At 37.2% G+C, this 22,555-nt stretch overlaps 2 protein-coding genes across 2 annotated transcripts in view; one reads left to right on the forward strand and one right to left on the reverse strand.

Moving 5' to 3' along the window:
• The window catches only part of LOC135467907 (myotubularin-related protein 13-like), a 102,845-nt gene extending 94,438 nt beyond the window's left edge, over positions 1–8,407 (forward strand). The window contains 3 exon segments of the mRNA XM_064745830.1: positions 484–635; positions 3,797–3,928; positions 4,351–8,407. Of these exon segments, the coding sequence (XP_064601900.1) occupies positions 484–635; positions 3,797–3,928; positions 4,351–4,443 (377 nt within the window). The 3' untranslated portion in view covers positions 4,444–8,407.
• A 7,985-nt stretch (positions 8,408–16,392) lies between these two features.
• On the reverse strand, positions 16,393–21,167 carry LOC135468318 (protein cornichon homolog 1-like). Its single transcript, XM_064746503.1, has 4 exons — positions 21,062–21,167; positions 20,679–20,747; positions 19,570–19,682; positions 16,393–16,540 (listed from the first exon to the last, which is right to left on the reverse strand). The coding sequence occupies exons 1-4, from the start codon at positions 21,140–21,142 to the stop codon at positions 16,393–16,395; spliced, it is 411 nt and encodes a 136-aa protein (XP_064602573.1). The 5' UTR covers positions 21,143–21,167.
• Between the last annotated feature and the right edge of the window lie 1,388 nt (positions 21,168–22,555).

The following is a 22,555-nucleotide window of genomic DNA, read 5'->3' on the forward strand; positions in this document are numbered from 1 at the left end:
ACACTACTAGTTACCATATTTGTTTCTCGGTCTGAAGAACTTTAATATTATTAAATATTATTAAATACTATTAATAATTTGAAATTGCCCTATACCTGTTCATGTATGTGCGGTCCAGTTCCTTGTGTGTACGTGCGTTGGATTGGTCATTTGTTATGTGTGTTATCTACAATTTAGATAATAATAACCCTATATCAAAACTATTTATGCACATGAAAATATTATTCCGATTTTGCATAATCTGTCTCTCCTTTTTTAAATATGGTTGACAAAGACTTTGTACTACCTGTATTTATTATTAAGATATCTTGTTGGCCATTGTGTAGAGCTCCCTGAGTGTTTGTTGCCAGCTTGCTGGGTGTGTCAGAGTGGCTGTCTTTATACTAACATCGCTGCTATACTATGTCCATGTATGGCTCTGTTGGCTTGGGTACATAGTAACTGGGCTGTGTTTTGTGTTTTAACCCAACTCCTGCGCGACAGATGGTAGCATGGGTACAGGGGGACAGAGCTACGACCAGTTCTCCTCAAACGTGGGCGAGAACCGCACCCACGAGGGCTATCTCTACAAGCGAGGTGCCTTGCTTAAGGGCTGGAAACAGCGCTGGTTTGTTCTGGATGCCATGAAACATCAGGTAGTGTATTGCTGACGTCCGTAACCCAATCCTCCTGATGTCATGTGTATTTGTCTATGTCATGAGATCTCTTTTAAGAATCAGCCAGGGTTACTCTGATGTTACACTGTACATGTAGGTTGAGGTCATCACAACTCAACATTGGCCAAGGTCAGTGCTACTCAACATAGTTCAAGGTCAATACTACTTAACATAGTTCAAGGTCCTATCTTAGTCAACTTACCCTAAATGGCGTAAAAATTTGACCATAAAAGAGGCTTTTTGGTAGCCAATAAATGCGAAAAGATATTATTTCTAGTGCTAAAATTTACACTTTCCCAGTTGAATATTATCCTACCTTCTAAATACCTTTCAAATCACTTTTCTAAAATCAGTAAAACTCTCAGAACTGGGAAAATGAACAACTTAATCATGGACGAAATTTGTGGTCATTAAGGGGATGTCAAAATCATATCTACTCAATGATGGCCAAGCTCATGACTATTTAAAATTGGTCAAGGTTATAGCTGCTTAAAATATATCTAGGTCACAGTGACCCTTTGTTATTATTTCAGTAAAAGTGATTTAAATTCCTCGATAAAATGGGGAAAGGCCTTCATTCTTTATTTAAATTTTCGAACCTGTCTGTGAAGTACAGTTTACACACAGATGCGGTCAATACTGTAAATTGTTACAAGTTATCAATCAAGCTGTTACAGTAATCAATTACAATAAATACTGAAACAGTGAATGTGACATTCTGATGTCATATGTGTATTGACTTACAACTGTTGTTGTAATTGTGAGTTTTGTAAATGGCCCTAGGATGTAGAGAATGTGTATTAGGTTGGTTCTGTTTTGGCATGATGTTGAAGCATGTGTGCTAGAGGTTATGGTACTAGAACCCTGAACTTTCAGGGGAAATCTTGTGTTTTCAGTTTGGAAAAAAAAAATTGCGTTGTATCCATAACAGTCTTTGGTATACAGGAATATATAGCGTATGCTTTGGCCATCCTTAAAAACTTCTGCATTAGGCATATCATGAACCTGTCAGAAATTTGTCTTTTTTTTTTTTTTTTAAGAACTTGAAGTGAACACAAAGTCTGCCACTCTATATGCATAGAAAAAAATGATGTAGGACACAGTTATCAGGGGAAAATATGTAAAAAAAAATTGTAGAAAGTTTTGAAAGCCGAGAAGATTAAGTTCAGCATTGGAGATATGGCACTGATGGAACATTCACTCCGAGTAGCCATGTTGTAGAAGCCCCTATGAACTTGGCCAATCACTAGCGCTGAAAGCGTCATGTGATAATTGGTTGTCACATCAAAAACCCTATTAGTTCTCGATTGTCAGTGTGGTTTCTTATAGTGGATAGACAGATATGCAAATAAAATTGATTTGCAGTTTAGTTAAGTGTTAAGTTGATGCATTTTGGACCACACATTTATAAGCAGGGAACTGAGAAAGGCTGCCTGTGTCACAGTGCGTACATGTTGGGCGGGATACTGTTGTAACTTGTCAGGGTGAGCTGGCAAGAAAACCGCCTCGAAAAGAGTAATTGCCTAAAGAAAAATATTGTGACTTTGCAGTATTTTTCCTTAGCAAAGTCAGATTAAGTACGAAAATGTCTTCCGAAAATCTGAATGAAAGAGTCAGTGTTATCAATCAGAAGATCCTGCTATGTTTGGTAAATTCCCTGAAGTCGGAACAGCCAGCTAGGCCAAATGCTTACACCCATGCAGGACGAAAACGAGCAGGGCCGCTAAAACACCATGCTTGTGTCCATGAACATTGCCCTTACTGAGCGCCAAACCAAAGGAAACATCGGCCCTTTGAACATGGAACAGAGCTGATACTCTTTGGTTGGATATCAGGCATTTTTGTTCGTATTTTCTGAATGTCACATTGATGGTACAAAAGAGCTCCTATGTTTTGTGACATCACTTTAGATAGCTCTAACATGGCAAAATGGCGTCACCAAATGAATGGATTGGTACTGCCGATTGTTTGCTGTTTTTTTTTTTGTTGATAAGCTGTGTAGAATTGTTACAATATTTTTATAACATTTCTGGAATACTACTTTATTAATTAATTGTGCTTTAATGGCTGACTTTGCGTTCACTTTAACAGTGTAAGAAAAATGAAAACAAAAAAAAATTGACATACCATTAAAAATACATTATGACCCTTTTCTTTCAGACATTTTTGTTATGCCTGACAAACACATTTTTAATGATGGCCTTACATGCATGTGTTTAAAACCTCAGTACATGAAGATGTTGACTTGGAGAATATAAAGACCATAACACTTCCTTCCTAAATCCTAAATTCTGAATAAGTTATTTCAGAGTAAATTGGTGCAGAACAGATGGACGCTTTCTGTGTAAACAAAGCTGGTAAACAATGATGATAACAGCTGAAATGACAACACCTGATTTTGGCAGGTTGTAGAAAAATAAAAGCTATTCTGTCTTCATCACGTAAAACACATATTTAATGTTGTTCAGACCTTCTCAGGCTCATAGTATGTTTTATCAACAACTACTAAAACAGGTGCTTTCACTGGGTGCTCATTGATCAGTAACATAAGGCTTATTCTCCGTTCTCCAATAACGTCGTCATTTACTAAAAGGTTTGTCTCAAAATTTATTTGTTCCCAACTATTGTGCCTCAATTTCTTACCATTCACATATTACAATGGCATATTTAAGTATTTCTGTGAAATGAAATATTGAACATGAAAATGTGTTCTGTTGGTTTTGTCAGGACCAGATGAGTTATTCAAAATATTAATAAAAATTCAACTTATCAGCGTGTGAAAATGCTGAGAAATTTTGGTACATTTTGTTAACTTACTCCTTTGTGCTTTTTTCTGTACATACTTGGTACATTCATAGTTCATGAAAATGTGTCTGATTGTTGGATTAAATGGACAAAGTAGACTAAATACGACAGAATACTTGAGCGTCCAAAGTTAGCAACAGCTAGGATTATCAAACATATTCTTGCTAATTTCATTTGCACATGAGAAACTGGTGTAATCCTGGAGATTGTTGCACTTGTGTGCTGCATGTACAGCTGACCTGCTTCAGCAATGAAATGGTAGTGTAGGTCTTGAATATTTTCACATGAAAAAAGCAAGTTTTAAATACATGTCCCTCTCTCATGTGTTCCCCCAGCTGAGGTACTATGATGCTATGGAAGACTCTAACTGTAAGGGCTACATCGACCTAGCCGAGGTGGTGTCAGTCCAGGCCATCAAAAACGTCCAGTCTGCTCCCAAAAAGGCAGATGAGAATGCTTTTTTCGAGGTAAATCTCTTTATTTTTACATTGGTAGCCTTTCGTGTAATTAACTTTGCCAAAATTTAGATTCCATTGTTTTTAAGACATACCTTTAAGGCCTTAAGAATTCTGGAAAAAATTGAGTTCTGGACTTAACGTTTAGAATTTTTCAAGTCACATATTCTGATTAATTTGTCCCCCTTATGGGACTACTTGAGAGTTATGAAGTTTGGTTGATTTCTTCACACACGTGTTGACATTTATGTGCTTCTGAATGTGCATTTATACAAGCCAAACTTTAGGTGAAATACAGAAATTGTTATTTCTTTCTCTTACCATGAGATCTGGGTTTTGCATGTCAAGAGCTTTGCCACTCCTGATTGAAAATTGATACACTGTTTTAAACCTCAAATACTGCTATAAAATATCTCCACTTTTCTCTACTTCAGATGAGAACGATGAAGAGAGTGTACCACTTCCTTGCTACCGAGGCCAAAACTGCTGTGGAATGGATAGACAAGATACAGAGCTGTATACAATGATCACCAATAGCTGCTTAGCTTAATCCTACATTTCCAGTATGTTAGGTCTACTAGCTCAACAGAATAGACAGTCAGCGAGCGGTGCAACTGGACCTGTACATTGATTGATCTGTCATGATTCTACAAGCTCACACAGTGGCTGTGGTGAACGCGGCATGGAATAATCACTCAGAACTGTTCAAGCTCACACAGTAGCTGTGGTGAACGCGGCATGGAATAATCACTCAGAACTGTTAAAGCTCACGCAGTGGCTGTGGTGAACGCGGCATGGAATAATCACTCAGAACTGTTCAAGCTCACGCAGTGGCTGTGGTGAACGTGGCATGGAATAATCACTCAGAACTGTTCAAGCTCACGCAGTGGCTGTGGTGAACGCTGCATGGAATAATCACTCAGAACTGTTCAAGCTCACGCAGTGGCTGTGGTGAACGCGGCATGGAATAATCACTCAGAACTGTTGCACCGAAGGGTCACTCAAGACTGCCCTAGCTCACACAGTAGCTGTGATGGTCACTCTGCTAACACAGTAGCTGTGGTAAACACAGCACGGATTGGTCACCCAAGGCTGCCCAAGCTCATACAGTAGCTGTGGTAAATACGGTATTGAATGATCTGTCATGATAGTTCAAGCTCACACAGTAAATTGTAGCTGTAGTGAATGCAACACAGAATGATCAGTGTGATTGTTCAAGCCAGAAAAGGCTTCACATTATATGTTTAGTTCACATTATATGCTTAGTATTCAAGGAACATTGCAGTTGTTCCAGGGATTTTGCAAGTGTTCATGAAACCACTTGCATATGCATGTACATGTTTATCCCAGGTCTGGTTGTATTGGACCATTGCCAAGTTCAGTTTAGAATGCTTGACAGAATGTTACTCCCATTGTATTGTCAGCCTCTATAACCAATGCGTGAGTTGCAGCTTGTTCACAGAACTTTATGAGATGTTCACAGAACTGAGATGGGTGACAGAAAACATGTTTTAGTTGCTGTGAAATTCCAAACTGATCAGCGAGCTTATAATGTGTTTAAAGAACTGAGAGAGTGTCCAGGACCATGTTATGACATACATTTTTGCTCCAAGCGTCTTGAACTTCCAGAGTTGTAATGATGTTCAGTGAACTAAATACAGTGGCCAAGGCCTGGTCAGGGAATGGGATGTTCAAATTATACTGAACTGGAGTGTTTCAGGATCAGGAGATGAATTTGAATACAGCTACTGTTCATTGCCATGGGTGTTCAGAGCTTTGAGTTGCATAAACATGCTATGTCACAGTTGACATGTTATTTGTTCTGTTTCGTGGTGAAAAAAAGACTGGTAAGTGGAGACATTTAAAGATGGCCTGAACTGTCGGCATCTCATGGTTTTGGGCCGACCTTTCAGTCAAAGCCAACCTTGTGGTGGGTAAGTGGAGACATTTAAAGAAGGCCTGAACTGTCAGTGTCTCGTGGTTTTGGGCCGACCTTTCAGTCCAAGCCAACCTTGTGGTCGGTAAGTGGAGACATTTAAAGATGGCCTGAACTGTCAGCATCTCGTGGTTTTGGGCTGACCTTTCAGTCCAAGCCAACCTTGTGGTGATTCACAGAGTGCAGCTTTACCTATGCCTAACACCCAAACCAAGTGACTACCAATGCTTTCTATAAAGGTCTCCAGTTATGATATTTTAGTGTGTGTGTGTCAGTAGAATTAAATCTCCACAGAGTGTATGTACTTGCAGATGAGTGTGTGTATAGTGTCCATACAAGATATCAATGAGCAGGAGTTTCAGTGAGATGCATTTTGGCTGTCACGTGTAGCAGGTGAAAATGTGTAACACCTGCTTGTGTTTCCCTAACACCTGAACAATAAACCTCAACACCTGTTTTAATTCACTGAACACCTTAGTGAAAATTTTGAACACCTGCTTTAATTCCCTCAACACCTGGGTGAAAAACTTTCAAAACCTAGTTTAATTCCCTTAGACGCTAAAGGCTAATAATCGAAGCTACCTCTGATGACGTGCTCCATGATCTGTCATGTATTGAAGTAACACTGATTTTTTCAGTTTTTTGAGGAATATTTTGATTCAAGGAATTTTTTCTTATGATTCTTCGCTTAAAGAGGTCTGCTGAAGAAGACATATGCATATAAACTCTGTTTCTGTCTGGAAGGAGGCAGTCAAGAAGATGTACATGTATCACAATTGATGTCAGGTCAAGATTTCATCTACTAGGTGTGATTACATCGTAAACGCACAGTCGGGCACATATTGCATATACAGTCAAGTATGAGTCAAAATGATTTCATGTCAGACCAGTTTCCTTCATAATCTAATTAACTGACTTTAATTACAGGGATATGGAGTATTCAGTGGGACCAAGGTCATACTACATATACTATCATAGAAAGGTCATGGCTGCCATGTATGGGCAATGTTTGTAACTGAATTAATTAAACACGATTGACTTGTGGTTGGAGTGAACTTGTGAAACCGAATTGTGGTAGTTGTTATACAGGCCATCAGAGAAGCTGAATAGTGTGGGGAAGGGAAGGAATTAGCACATAACAGAAACAGTATTGCTATTGGGAATATTCAGTCACTTGGTGTTGCTTAAGAAAGAAGAGTTTATTAGAGATACATCTAGTGTCCAAAGGTCTGAATGTTTTGTTTTTTGTGTTTTTTTTTTTTTTTTGGGGATTGTACAAAATTAATGTGTAGAGTGTTTTTAATTTTCTGCATGGGTATATCTTCTGTACATCACATTTTTATCCTCAGTGCAGAAAATGTAAATATTGGTGTAAAATTTTGGACACCAGGGATGCTTTTGTAAATTGTGTGTTTCTGGTTAACTTGACAGCTATATATATGATGACATATACAGGCTGTTAACTACTTGTATATTAGTTGATTTCAGAGTTATATTACAAATCTCATCTGTATAAATTATGTTCCGAATCACATGTACATCGCGGTCGCTATCAACGAGAAAGTGCAATATAAATGGTGACGTCATTTTGTTCTCGGCGTATCTTGATGTGTATTTTGATTATCTGTTTTAAGTTCTTTAATAGTCATAATAATACATTACTGGTCAGCCTACCACTAAATACAAACCTACTTTGTATTTTGAATTCAGAGTCTATGCAGCTATAGGGAGTTTGATTTCAGGTATAGAACTTCATGTAAGCCTACACGTACATGAGCAATTGGTCCAAATGGCCCTATATTGTTGCTTTTTTTTTTCTAAAGCTACATGCTTTTCTGACAAGTCTCTTGGAACATCTTTTAACACTTATTTGTCAGTTGTAAACCAGTGAATAAGTTACTAGACATTTTAGCTTCCTTTTTTCAGTTTTTTGGCCATGTCACCACTTAGCTTAGGAATTTCCGGCATTTACATCAGAAACACTAAGCGCACACTGTTGAAAGGCATCTGGAAACTGAAAGCCTTCATGTTCATAGAACAATCTGGCAATGTACCACTGCTGTGTTCTTGTTCTCAGTTTTATATTGAGGATTGTTGCTCTCCCATTACAAGTGCATTTTTACTTTAATGCATGTAGAAATATGTACATACATTGCAAAAATTTGTTTTGGCAGAGATTGTGAATTTTTGTGCGAAGATTTTACTCCTTTGTCCCCATGACAAAATCCTCATCAGCTTTTTATCATTTTTGGTTTTAAAACAAAGCACATGTTTTCGGGGTATTTTGTTATTTCACTGAAAGCTGAACATTAACTTTGTAAAAGAAAATTGCAATTTTTTTAATCTACTCTGAAGTCTTGTCTCTACCGTACATGTACTTATTGTACATAAATATTGCTGACTGTTGCAAAACAAGAGAAGGGAATTAGACATTTATTTTAAATTAGACTGGGTAAATTTTTTCTTTTGTTGTGGATTTGCATACAATTGGATTGCTCACATTTCCTAAAAAGGCAGAATCCTGTTGGAACTGTATCTAGACACATACACACACACACACACACACACACACATATATATATATATATATATATATATATAGTTTTGGGGTTTTTTTATTTTATTTAAGATCACTCTCATGTTGTTTAGATATCATTATTATAATTTTTTTTCATAGTTGTCATTATTTTTTCATAGATTCAAATTCCGCTCCGACAATCTGAATTGTCCATGTAATACAATCTGAAACCCCTCAGAGAGTTGTCTTGTTGTTGTTGTTGCAGGAGCTTATGGACATGTTCTTTTTTGTTATGGAAAAGTGGGGTGAATAGTTTACAGACAAGGTATGGCTTTTTCCATTTGCCGAACATGGCTTTATTCTTAAATCATGATGCAAGTTTGTGGGCTAATAAAGTGGCATGGAAGATTCCATGCATAAATTTATTTATGTTTCATTCATGTGCTCTTTGACCAGCAGTATCGCTGACCATTTTTATACGCCCAACGATTAGGCGGAGCGTATTATGTTATAGCGATTTTGTCCATCTGTGTGTCTGTATTCGTGTCTGGGCCATATCTGGAATTGTTTCCCGCAGAGAGTTTTAATTTTTGATGGAAACACAGATACACAGATGACAATGTGTCGCGACGCACATTGGTTCATTTTCGCAGCTGACATGGTAAGCCACATAGCCATTTTCCTTATGTATACTATATAAATAGATACGATTCCGTGTCCGGGCAATAACTCAACAGTTTTCCACGGAGAGTTTTACTTTGTGGTGCATACGCAGATGACAATGTTTTGGGACTCACATTTGTTCATTCCTGGGGTTGTCATGGTTACCAGATGGCCAGTTTCCCTACATATATCATACACATATATATATGATTTTGTGTCTGGGCTATAACTCCAACTGTTTTCCATGTAGAGTTTTCATTCTTGGTGGATACATACATACATAAACAGATGATAATGTGTCGCGATTCACATTTGTCCGTTTGAGCGGTTGTCATGGTTACCAGATTGCCATTTCCCATATATATATATACTATATAAATATATATGACTTCATGCCCGGGTTATAACTCTTGTTTTCACATAGTTTTAATTTTTGATGGATACTTAGATACACAGATGACGATGTGTTGCGACTCACATTTGCCCATTTTGGTGGCTGTCATGGTAACCAGATAGCCATAGTGTTTTCTGCATGAAGTTGTCGTTTTTGGTGGACACGTGTCCACTTGCGAGGTTGTGATGGTAACCACATACCTGTCATCAACACCATTCATGAAGATTCCCCTCAGGGTGGGGCATTCACCTTAACTCTTGTTAATCTAGGCGATATACAAGGTTCATTCATATATCATTCATCAACCATAATGGAAGTTCCAGGTCAATAATCGGATAACTAATTTTGAAAACAACAATTTGTAAGAGACTGCCAAACCATCGAAGACATTTTTAAATTAGAAAAAAAAAGTAATTGGATGGATATTTGTAAAGAGAATCAGTCAGCATCTTTCAGTGATGCCATATAGACGCAAGATATATTCATGGGGCACAAATGTAATCGTATCCGGATCGTGTAACATGCTGGTACTTATCTAGATAAGATGTCGCTAATCAAAGTATGTATCCCAGCTGCTCTTTGATTTTAACTGTTCATAGGTGGCTAGTGTATTTAATACAATGAATAGACAGTTCCTAGCCCCAGGATAAAATAGTCACATTTCTGGAGGATAATGCTAAAATGGTGGACACTCCGTCCATATTTATTTGTATTCTCAGGTGAATTATACTCATTGTAAAATTTAGGAACAATGTGAATACCAATTGTCTCTTGTCATGGAGACGATATAAGCCTAAGTTAAGCTGTGCCACTTGAGCAGCACTGCGTTTCCCTTAGGTCTCATAGCCTTACATATGTCCGAGGTCAGGTACGGCTCTGCTCAAAGAGGGACACGGTTAGTGGCCATTGGAATACCCAGAGTTGCATGGTTTCCATCAAATTTTACATAGACCTTCTAGCCTTGCAACGAACAACGTGACATCCGCGAGTAGTAACCCTTAAAGCCTATATGTGTGGAGAATATGTGTATATCTCAAGCATCTATGCATCGAAACAGACATTCGTATACAAGCGGTCAACCGAAATGGACATTCCAGGCCAGTAACCACACAGCCAATTCCCAATACGACGTTTAATACAAACCTCCAACGAGTTAAGAAAGTATATAAAGTACAAAATTAGAACGTGATCATGCAAAGAGAAGCAGTCAACCGTTTTCAATCGTGTTGGAAAGATGCAAGGAATATTCTAGGCAAATAAGTAACATCAGTATTCAAATCGTGTACGATTATGGTAATATATAATACAAAATGCATCTCTTTATTTCTGAGCTTTCAAAGTACTACTGACGTAAACCTTGAAAGCTCAGAAATATAGAGAATGAAAATGTCCACAGCTGTATTGGTCGTTCTTTACGCAGTGAATTTAGTGAAAGTACTCCTTACCAGAGTTTATATCATAGTTTCAGCTTAACAATTCACGATGAATAGTCAGCCCTACCCCCAGCGGAATTATACACAATCATAACGCAGAGTACCAGTGATACTTACGTATATCAGGCGTCAACCAAGATGGACATTCCAGGCCAATAACCGCAAACCCGTTACCAGTACGACGTTTAACATGAACTACCACAGAACTAAGGAAGTATATAAAGTACGAAAATAGGACGGAATCATACCAAGAGAAGCGATCAGCTATTTTGCCTTTGACGTTGATGGTAATCATATACCAGTTCTTCAGAGAATACATACGCTAGAGCGTTACAGTCCTCTTTATGCTTTTCACTAGAAGAAAGCCGATGATTTTGACATCTCTTAACCTTGACTTCAAGAAACCAGCGTGCCTCACCCATAATGTAAAGATATGGGGGACGGACATTATTGTAAGGGCAAAGCCCTTGCCTATAATTGTGGTTTAGATATATGTGTTTTTAGTCAGACTGGATTCAGTAGGGCCTACATTGAATACCTTTCTTCATTCACTCAAAGCGATTAATCCACTTTCTGAACTGATCTATTCACAAGGAATGTACACGATGCCTTTGATCTTATCGAGGTGGCAAAGAAATCGAGAACCTAGAAACAATATTTTAAATTCCATTCAATTTCTTTCTGTAAAATAGGACTCGTTAGAATTCACTGAACCACTCACTCTTTTTCCAAAAGTGGCTAAAAACTCATTTCAGAGCTTCCGGGACCGTAGCTCCGGAGCAAAATTTACCAAACCGTCTTAAGGCTGAAGTCAAAAATTCTATCACAGCTTAAAATTAAAATGTCTGTTTTATGAAGTTTAAAATTTGTACACTGATTCTTTACTGACGAACAATGTACCAACCACGACACAATTTGTGTTCTTTCCTGTTCAGAATTTGTCTTTGGACTCCAGGTTTATGTTGCTTGATAAATACCGGCCTTGCTTTGTAGCGTTGAGGAAGATTATGCCGGAGATTCGGATAAAATATCTTGGTTGCCATAAAGACCGGTAAAACCAAGCTGCCGATTTTATTAACATATCACATAGTCAAGATCATATATTTAGGCGATATAAGACCGAAGTCATGAAGGTTAGAAGGGCTTTATGCTACAGGGATCCAACATCGTTATTAAAGAAGACTTGACACCAAAAAATCAGAATTTGTTGAAAACTGCATCAACTTGGCCACGTGACGAAAACAATTTGGCAATGAACTTTATCGACCACATAAGACAGGTGAGATGGATGACCTGTATTGATGACCTGATTTGTTTGTTGTCCTCTACACCACGACCTCTCAGTCACGTAACTCAATGCATGGAAGATCTGTGGCCAACTCTGACAATAGGCGTACTCAGGAATAATTCATTTAACTGAAGAACGATTTATGTACTTAAGACTGTATGTGTTCAGTGGTAGTGTTACAACTGTAAGTCACGGGGCAGCTCGTAAAAAACATCTTATCGACATGTATAACGATATCTTAGTCATGTAGAACACTGTGGGGGAGATCGGACCTGTAGCCTATGCCAAATTGGTACAAGTGTTATCTAACATCAACCGTTTTTACCACTATCTTTGTGTGTTACAACGAGGAAGACAAGTTTCTAATTATACTTCTTTTTCTGTACTTATGCTTTGTATCTAAGTTAAACCTAAAATATCCCAGCTTGTTGAGAACTGTAAGACGATTAAATATAATGATAAACAGGTAAGCCCCATATGATGACACCAATCATATTGTGTTCCATTATCAGTGGAATTGCGGGAGTATAAATGAAGAAATGAATGGAACACTGGAGAGCTGTAAATATGTGATTTTAGGTGGAAAGAAGAAAAAAACTAAAAAATCCACTGCTGTTAAACCAACTATATTAATGAAAAAGTAAAAACAAATGAAAATATGTGAGAGTTAATTCCTAAAAGATAAGGGAACAAAATGTATGTAGAGAATATTTAACCATTTTAACCTTCTGCAGAAATGCATTCATCGGAATTTGAAATCACATTAATTGTCTGTCATCCTCACATTAGGGCCTAGCCAGTTCTGGGCAAATACGGTAAATTAAATAAATTTATACCCACTCTAGTCAATATTTATTTGACTGTTGTTAATTAGCTGTCCAGTCCACGTGGAAATTTATTTCATGTAGTTGCACACGACGGTCACCGAGTGTTTGGGCTTGTGTACATAAACCACCAAATTAATTGGCATATTAATTACAAGTTTGGGCCCTTGGCCAAGGGGGTCATTACGTCTTCCACCAAAGCGGTCACTGTAAGCTCAAGTCACAGCTGTACGTGGGAAGGTCTGCCTGCAACCTGCGGATGGTTGTGGATTCCCACTGGGCTCTGCCCGGTTTCCTTTCACCATAATGCTGGCTGCTGTCCTATAAATGAAATATTCTTGAGTACGGCATAAAACACCAATATTTCACCAAAGTCTTCTTGAGCATTAGCTACCAAAAAACACACTAACAATCCTGTAAGTTTTTGTAATTTACATTAGCAACATACACATGTATATTTACTTGAGTGGTGTTTACACCCTACTCCAGAACATTTCACTCACATGTATATAATGGCACACAACATTAGGGTGGGAGACCTCCCAACGTACACCTAACACTGTAAAGTGTCAGTGAATTAAATGAACAAAAAGGCCAATGAAGGGTTAATTACAAATGCACATCTATGTAAATGTATGCATATTTATACTAGATATATATAAACTACCTGGGAATCGGCAGCTTCAAAGTAAGGGCTTCAAAACCTTTTCTGTGAATAGAAGGTTCTGCTACATACATGTATTTGATACAGCTGAGATTTAAATATCTCATTATCAAAGGTTGCGATTTTATAGTATCGAGGGGCTGATATTTGTCATTTGACATTGGACAGTCATATCTGGACCAGTTGTATGCCCCACCCTGCCATGCCTGCCTTAAAGCAGCGATGTCGCATCACAACAGTGGCTACTCCTGGATCACATATTCCATGATGGAGAAGACATAAGAACTATGGTTTAAATTATTACAGTAGCAGCAGTAATAACTATCTCCCACACATTTACAACTGCCTACACATTAATGTAGTCCCAAACACCATTAAACAGTTTGGGTCCATGATCTTAAATTCTCCCACAGTTGGCACAAAGATTATGAAACAGATTCGACATTTCACACACAAAATTAGTTTTATTTCCAAATTGACGGACAGCATTCATGAACACAAATACTGTGAGAACGTTAACTTTGCACTGGTACACTAAAGCCTGGATAACTGCATGCACACACACATATATATATATATATTTATATACAACAGTATAAAACATGAAGGCCAAAATTCCACAGGAAATCCCATCTGAAGAATTCCACACAATGACGACGAAAGTAAGTTTTTCTGGGTACAAATCATAAACACACTAGCGAACTGTGTTTACGGAGAATCCCCTATGAGTGTGGCAACATTACCATACTGTAGTCTAGAGTTATACATCGTGTTCATTAGACTGTTTTTTTTTGTGTGTGTGTATGTGTGTGTGACACCATACACAATGAAGTTCTAATATGATGCAGGTGATAAATTCTTACTATAACACTTATGCCAGACTGGTCAAGAGCTTCTGCACTAGACCTACATTTTATAGTGACTTTCGCATATTTGTAGATCTCTCCACTTAGAGGAGCCTAATATGTTAGCCCTACATTTTACATCAGTCACATAAACAGTTAAATATGATAATAAGATGGCTTACCATACATGCATGAATACTTTTTTTAAATAAATATCAACATTTAAGCCGTCTAACAGATCACATATGTTATCATCGAGTAAAACACATTTAAATTGGTGGGTACATATGACAAAAATATGATCTGTTGACCAAAAAGGGCTTTATACATGTATTTTTTTTATATATCATTTCAAGTGATAAAACACCTGTAACTGTGTTGGTTTAACTGAGTGAGGTTGAATACTTTTAGCAGGAAACTCAATTTTCAAAGGTAGATATTGGTGTGAAAATATTCTCACTGCAGTAAAAGGAATACAAATCTTGTTCTCTTTGCTACTGTTAACTATAAACTAGTATATTCTGAATATGATACTACCGACAAGTTGTAATGGTAATGTCCAAAAAGTGCTATAAAAGATCGTCAAATAAATAAACATACACACGAAACACATTTGGCTTATTAGAGTTCTCTTATCTACAGCACAAACTGTACAGAATTCACTACTGATTAATTTACTCAAAACCCCAGAAATAATACATCGACGTAATCAATTAATGATGACATTCCTATCAGCTTTGTTAAGCATTCAAATGATGGAAGGATTTGCCAGAACTGATCAGATATGCGACGATAAGCAAATTCCCATGCTTGCGTCATCTCTGTGCAATTGTGAAGGGTGTTCCCAACATTTGCCTTGACAAATCTTGTGGTAGACGTCCAAACAAAATCATACGTGAAAGGTGATGGAGTAGTATTCTCTTCAAAGTTTTCATCACCAAACAGATACAGCTACAAGGTCTGTTCAAGCTTCGGGAAATTCATCTTTCATGATGATACCAAACACATAAATCATACTGTGGGAAGAAAAACAAAAAAAAAAAAAACAATGAGATTCAGAGATCAAGGTACAATACCAAAAACCTTTTAATTACATTAATATAATGTATATGTCTTAAAATTTGTTTTAAAATGTGCAAAAGCAGGTCATAAAATATTGAGTTTGTTTTTTTTTAGTATCATACATGTATCGTGCTACCTTCCAAACTTCATAAACACCTTTCAGAGATCAGAAGATAAAATGATATAGTACATGTATATCAGCTCATTTAGGCCATGTTTATGGTATCAGTGTACTTTCTAAAGACGTAACCTGAGATTTTTGGCAAAAAAATCGATCAGCACAAATCCAACCAAATTTTTGCAATTAATTCAGGGTAGCCCAGTTAAGTAGCCAATATCAGCCTTGCCTGTGTTGCCATTCAAAATCAATAGTTAAGTTCCTAAAATTTATACAGTATGTATAATGATGATAACTTAATCAAATTTTAGAAACCCTTTTAACACTATGTATAGTAGGGGTATGAATCTGACACTTGCTGAACGGCACTAATTTAAGCTAGTCTTTGCAAGTATAGAAAATTCTTAGATTTGTGCTGGTTAATTTTTTTTTTTTGATCAAAATCTCCGGCACAGCCTCCCTAATATTTCACTGATATGGTCAAGCCGTGTACTAAAGTGTTACTGAAAGGCCTCTTTTTATTAATGAGAGAAATGCAGATAGCATGGATACAGCCATGACTTCCTCATTTGACTAACGAGTTTGCACCACTTAAAAATACATACATGTGATTCCCTAACAGCCTTATGATGATCAGAATTGTAGGTATCAAAAAGATTTGAACTTGGGCAGAAAACGGTGTCTCAGCTTTTCATATGTCGATCATGTTCATAGGCATAACAAATTTCAACTCACCTATACAGGTAATAGAAGAAAGAAATTAGGTAGAAGGCCAGTTTTACCCATCCTTCCCTCATGGCACGGCTTAACTCATCAGCATTCATGATAGATGTGGGGTCATAAAGGCCGGGGCCACTCATGACTGGCCGGTTAATGTATCTGTACAAAATACACAAACAAATCATGTACACAAATTGTCTTGTTCAGTTACAATTTATTGATAGACCGTCATTCTGTTTAATAGGAGATGCTTATTTTTCAATTCTTCTTTGGCTTGACAAATGGTTATTTCGTTTGGGAGATCTATCTTTGGTGGTGTTCACCTTCACCTTATGGTTTTGTAACTAACTGATCTCTTTCAGAAAATAAAGTACTATTATTACTATTATTTTTATTATAGGCAGTGCTCAAGAACTTTTCACTTATATGAGGTTGGTCAGATTTATGGGAGGAGAAAACCTGAGCAAACCACCGACCTTTATCAGGTATATGACAAAAACAGTGAAAGCTGGATTCAAACACATGTCCGCAATGGCTAGAAGAACAAGTTCACAGTGAGCCAGCATGTTAAGGATCTGTCCGGGGTTGCTTGTACAAAGGGATCGTAAGCCTAAGTTTATTCTTAATCACTCGGATCTCAATCGTAGCCTTACGATCAACACACTCTTACACAAATGGATTGTAAACTACAGATAATTGTAAGTTACAATCAGAAATTACAATCGGGTTCGGGCCTGTTGTAAATATTTACAGTATAGTTAAGATCACCCCAAAATTAATGTTATGTACAAATACTTGCATTATATATACTGTTACTAAATTATTGACTTGGTCTGCAAAGATGTGCAATGTAATTGTCTCAAAAAGATGTTACAAGCATATTTTCACATACATGTATTCATTGTTATTGTTAGATTCTGAATGATTATGATGTAAAACTTTTTGAAAATGAAAGCAAGAAAAGTTATTGACCAGTATACTGTCCTTTTACACATGCCACTTTATTGTACGAGTCAAATTTGGAATGTTATTGTGATTGTAACTTAAAAAGAATTACAACTGCCTTACAATTTCTTTGTGCAAGTGGCCCAGCTTGTTTTTACAATCTGTTGTAAACTCAACTGTAGGGTCTACAATCGACTGTAGCTGTGATATTTTTGTGCATGCAGGCCCTGAGCCAGAGAGGCCTTGTTAGTTACAGTAGTGTGGCCTGTGATAAGAAAACTTCACAACGATGTAGCTGATTAAGTCTGGTCTGTGAAAAGTAAACTTGACAATGATGTAGCTGATTAAGTCTGGTCTGTGATAAGTAAACTTGACAACGATGTAGCTGATTAAGTCTGGTTTGTGATAAGTAAACTTGACAACGATGTAGCTGATTGAGTCTGGTCTGTGATAAGTAAACTTGACAACGATGTAGCTGATTAAGTCTGGTCTGTGATAAGTAAACTTGAAAACGATGTAGCTGATTAAGTCTGGTTTGTGATAAGTAAACTTGACAATGATGTAGCTGATTTAAGTCTGGTTTGTGATAAGTAAACTTGACAACGATGTAGCTGATTAAGTCTGGTTTGTGATAAGTAAACTTGACAATGATGTAGCTGATTTAAGTCTGGTTTGTGATAAGTAAACTTGACAACGATGTAGCTGATTGAGTCTGGTCTGTGATAAGTAAACTTGACAACGATGTAGCTGATTAAGTCTGGTCTGTGATAAGTAAACTTGACAACGATGTAGCTGATTAAGTCTGGTCTGTGATAAGTAAACTTGACAATGATGTAGCTGATTTAAGTCTGGTTTGTGATAAGTAAACTTGACAACGATGTAGCTGATTAAGTCTGGTTTGTGATAAGTAAACTTGACAACGATGTAGCTGATTGAAGTCTGGTCTGTGATAAGTAAACTTGACAACGATGTAGCTGATTAAGTCTGGTTTGTGATAAGTAAACTTGACAACGATGTAGCTGATTGAGTCTGGTCTGTGATAAGTAAACTTGACAACGATGTAGCTGATTAAGTCTGGTCTGTGATAAGTAAACTTGACAACGATGTAGCTGATTAAGTCTGGTTTGTGATAAGTAAACTTGACAATGATGTAGCTGATTTAAGTCTGGTTTGTGATAAGTAAACTTGACAACGATGTAGCTGATTAAGTCTGGTTTGTGATAAGTAAACTTGACAACGATGTAGCTGATTGAAGTCTGGTCTGTGATAAGTAAACTTGACAACGATGTAGCTGATTAAATCTGGTTTGTCATAGGTACCAGTATATACATGTCTGTAACCCGGACACAAACTACATGAACAATGTACATTATAAGGTGTACTTGTACACTGTACTGTGCAATTGTACATTGTACATTGTAAGGTGTAATCCCCAAAATTTCACTGGCAGTTTTACTTTATTTGGAACAGCTTTAATAATATCTACATTTGCAATTACACGTTGTCCTGTCAGTCACTCACTGACTGTGTATTTGCCCTATTCAAGTGACGACATCAGGCCATCATTAAAAACAGACTACCCTCCAGACTTACCCTCCAAAACGGGTCCCTACTGTAAAGAAACTCATCAATGGCCACTGCTTTTTAAGGAAATCTTGCACATAACATAATAATAATCAACTATCAGGGCGGAAGAAAACAGTGCCCCAGGCAAAACCAAAGCAGGTTTTTGTTACTGACACACATTCCCAAAACATGAACTTCATGTTGTTGGAGAACGAGGAAATGTAACACTGCACAAAATGGCCGATGAATGATGTACGTTAACACCTGGAATTAATGTCACCCAAAAAGCCTTGAGAGCAAGACAATCTACAAAACCCCTTGTCCAAGCCATGATTCAACCTGCAGGCAAGAAGTTTGCTTGGTAGCTGGGAGTTAATCCCCGACAGAGCTAGACCATTTGACATCGGACTAAAACTCACAGGGTGACCCGTTACAGACTATAGTGTGCAACTAACACACTAATGATCATCTGTGCGTCTGCTTAACTCGGCACCCTGTACTGCAAACGTGGTACATGTGGTCCAATAAAACATTAAGTACACTGATAACATCAATTTCCTCTTAATCCATAACATTACAAGATTCAGTCAACTGCTAGGCGTTAATATTTCTTAAAATAACACAAATACAGCATTACTGAAATTATTTACTGCACAGTAAGTTCCATGGTATCTTACCTTCTTATATGATAGGCAATGAGGGGTATATTGAATATCACTGTGCCAAACTGAGCTGAGCAGACAAACAGGAACGTGAATAATATGTGAATTGCATACTCCGGCAGAACGAGCTGAAAAATAGAAGCCCAAGAGTCACATCTGAGTGTCAGAACAACATCAGTATTAATTCATATGACTGGTATTTTACTCTGCAATCCAGCATACTTTACGAAGATGTAAACAATGCAGAGCCCAAATCAAACCACTGCACCTTACCATGTTATGAAGTACCTGAAGAGCCCATGACTTAAACTGTCATCTGAAGTTAATTACTGCAGTAGTTAATCTTTAAACATAATTGGTCAAGGGCTACTAGCAGACTTCTGACAGAGCCGTTAAATTATAGTTTACCTGGAGAGTGAGAGCCTAAAACTTTTCAGATGACAGTATATATAAATGGAAATAATAATAATACATGTAATAATTACGATAATTTTCAAATATTTTTTGCTGTTTTGTGAAATTACAAGTTATAGTAATGTTTGTGGCAAAACATACAGCACAGCTAGCTTTATCATTGCTGATCTAATCATGGACAACCAGCTGCATATATGTATACTTCTGCAGAAAAACAGACTTCAGAATATTAAGTCCTTCATAACTCCTTCATGAAATAGAAAATTCACAGCAACTGCCAAGTTTCTCTCGGTACAATTCAATCACTCGCTAAGTTATAACACCATGAATACCGGCTTCAATCATCCACCCGTCCAGTTCAGCAGCGGTAGATCCAGGGTCAATCCTTGGTCGAGTCACACCTAAGACTTTAAAAGAGGAAGTTGCAGCTTCCTCCCTTGGCGTTCAGCATGAAGGGCATAGTGCAACGACTGGCTGACCCGTATCAGTATAATGGCTCTGGCTGTGCGCCTTGCTTGCCTTCAGTAAGGCGTCTCAGTGAAGCAGCACTAGATAAAAGAGTGGTGGAAATTCGTCCTGCAACAAGGAGGTATGTTACATGTATTCTAATGATTCCTTCGTCGTCATATGACCGAAAAATTGTTAAGTACGACGTTAAACCTCAAGCACTCACTCCACATGTGGCCTTGACGCTTGATAATTGTACTTACCGGGTTTAGACTATTACACTGGTCTATAGGGTTCTTATAATCTGTCTTCAGCTCATCAAAGGCAATAATCTGTAAACAGAAAGTGCTGGCTTGTATAGGCCTAGTGTTTGTTCTTCATCAGCAGATTATTCTCTGTCTCTAAGATAGTTATAGTACACATACATTCATATTAATTCCCTCGACTAAAAAAAAACTGTTAATGAACACAATTTCATGTTAAAATGTTCACATGCTAACACAGATAAAAATGACTCATTCAGTGAGTAGAAAGCGTGTGTTGTTGTTGCACATTATTTACATTGAGGAGCTTCCCTTTGTTTTGACTCACTTCAGAAACAATTCACATAGATTGTAAATAAGGTGAAACTGGGACCTAAACTCACATGAAATATCGCAAAGAAGATAAGAACCGCCGTTAAAATCAGCGCTAAAATGTAGCAAAACGCCGCAAATGTGAACGCCATTCTCACATGTGAACGCACTTGGCGTTGGTTGTAAAAGTGAACTGACACTTAAGGGCAGATAACTCATCCAGACATCATCCGCACTTTTACTACAAATCCTTCCTTATATCATATTAATCACAATTTACAACATATCAAACAATTTAAAATGAACAATATGATAAAATACAGTAGAATGCATATGTACTTAGAATCAGCGAAACTGTATCATATATATATTTTTTATTTTACGTGTATGTAGCATACATGTAATTTCAATTACAGAACATAATGGAATATATATCTATACGGTATTTACCAATTGTTTAATGAAATTTGGTAGACACTCATCTATTCCTTTCTAGTAGAAATTTTGAAACCAAACCTATTCACTTCACTGATGGTTCACCTGCCTATATGATTAACAGTGGTCAGATGCAGTCATGCAAAATTTGACTTGCCTCAAGTCATGAAAATAATAAATAATTTACTGATATCTCCATGCTCAGGATAATGTTCAGGAAAATGTTAAACAAGCTCATTAAAGTGATCATGCGCTCACAGGGATGTTATAATCTGAATGTCCCCTTCCTCGACAGTGTTCCAGCACATGCAGATATAGGCCAATAGTCATAGAAAAATAAACCTATTCGTATGTATATGTCACGTGTAGTATAGGTATAAAACAAAGGCCAACTTTTCTTGTATTTCAACTGCAGTTTCGAACTTGCTGAATATGTCTTTGAAAGGAATTACAGCAGGTTCGAAACTGAATGTAGCCTGTACAAATCCCGCAAGGTCAACTCTGGTTTGTATGTATGACCTACTGGTGTTTTATTTTATTGTCTTTACTTGTAACTTTGATAAGTTAGCCTAATTTGAGGAATATTATTCAAAATAATTCAACCTTATCCCTTGCTTGCGCATGCATTATTCCTTATTCTCAACAAGATTCATACGAATGGGCAGATAATTCGCTGAGCGGAATGATATTTTTATATATAGGCCGAAATACGCATTAAAGAAGAATTTTGAAATACGCATTTTTTCCCCAGAACAAATATATGCAAACACATGTAAATGTATATCGTAACGGGCCTATACACATGTAAGTCATAATTGTGGTATTGGCCTACCCTCCTTGGCCACGTAATCGAAATTACAAAAGCATCAGTTAAGTTATGCCCACATACCGAAATAAAGACGGTGTGATGAATGAAAAGTTTTCAAGACAGAAGTCGACAGGTTCAGGTAATTTTCTTGCGAATATATAATATACATGTACATATAGCTTTATATATGTAGTTGATCCACTAAATAGCCATAATGTTTAGCTTACACAGTAGCATAAAATGAATAAGGCTCCCAGATGATGGTGATTAACTTGATGGGCAAATTGTACATGGGGTCATTCTCCTTAAAAATTGTTCAACT

The sequence above is a fragment of the Liolophura sinensis genome, chromosome 6 (genome assembly GCF_032854445.1).
Source record: "Liolophura sinensis isolate JHLJ2023 chromosome 6, CUHK_Ljap_v2, whole genome shotgun sequence".
In the NCBI taxonomy this organism is placed as follows: Eukaryota; Metazoa; Mollusca; class Polyplacophora; order Chitonida; family Chitonidae; genus Liolophura; species Liolophura sinensis.

Bases quoted from the DNA above. Each gene is read 5' to 3' on its own strand.
- LOC135468318 (XM_064746503.1), bottom strand. From the start codon at position 21,142: ATGGCGTTCACATTTGCGGCGTTTTGCTACATTTTAGCGCTGATTTTA. The intron at 19,683-20,678 runs GTAAGTACAATT...TCTATTTTTCAG, and splicing joins AGTGTAATAGTCTAAACCCG to CTCGTTCTGCCGGAGTATGC. The intron at 16,541-19,569 runs GTAAGATACCAT...TATTTTGTACAG, and splicing joins ATTGCCTATCATATAAGAAG to ATACATTAACCGGCCAGTCA.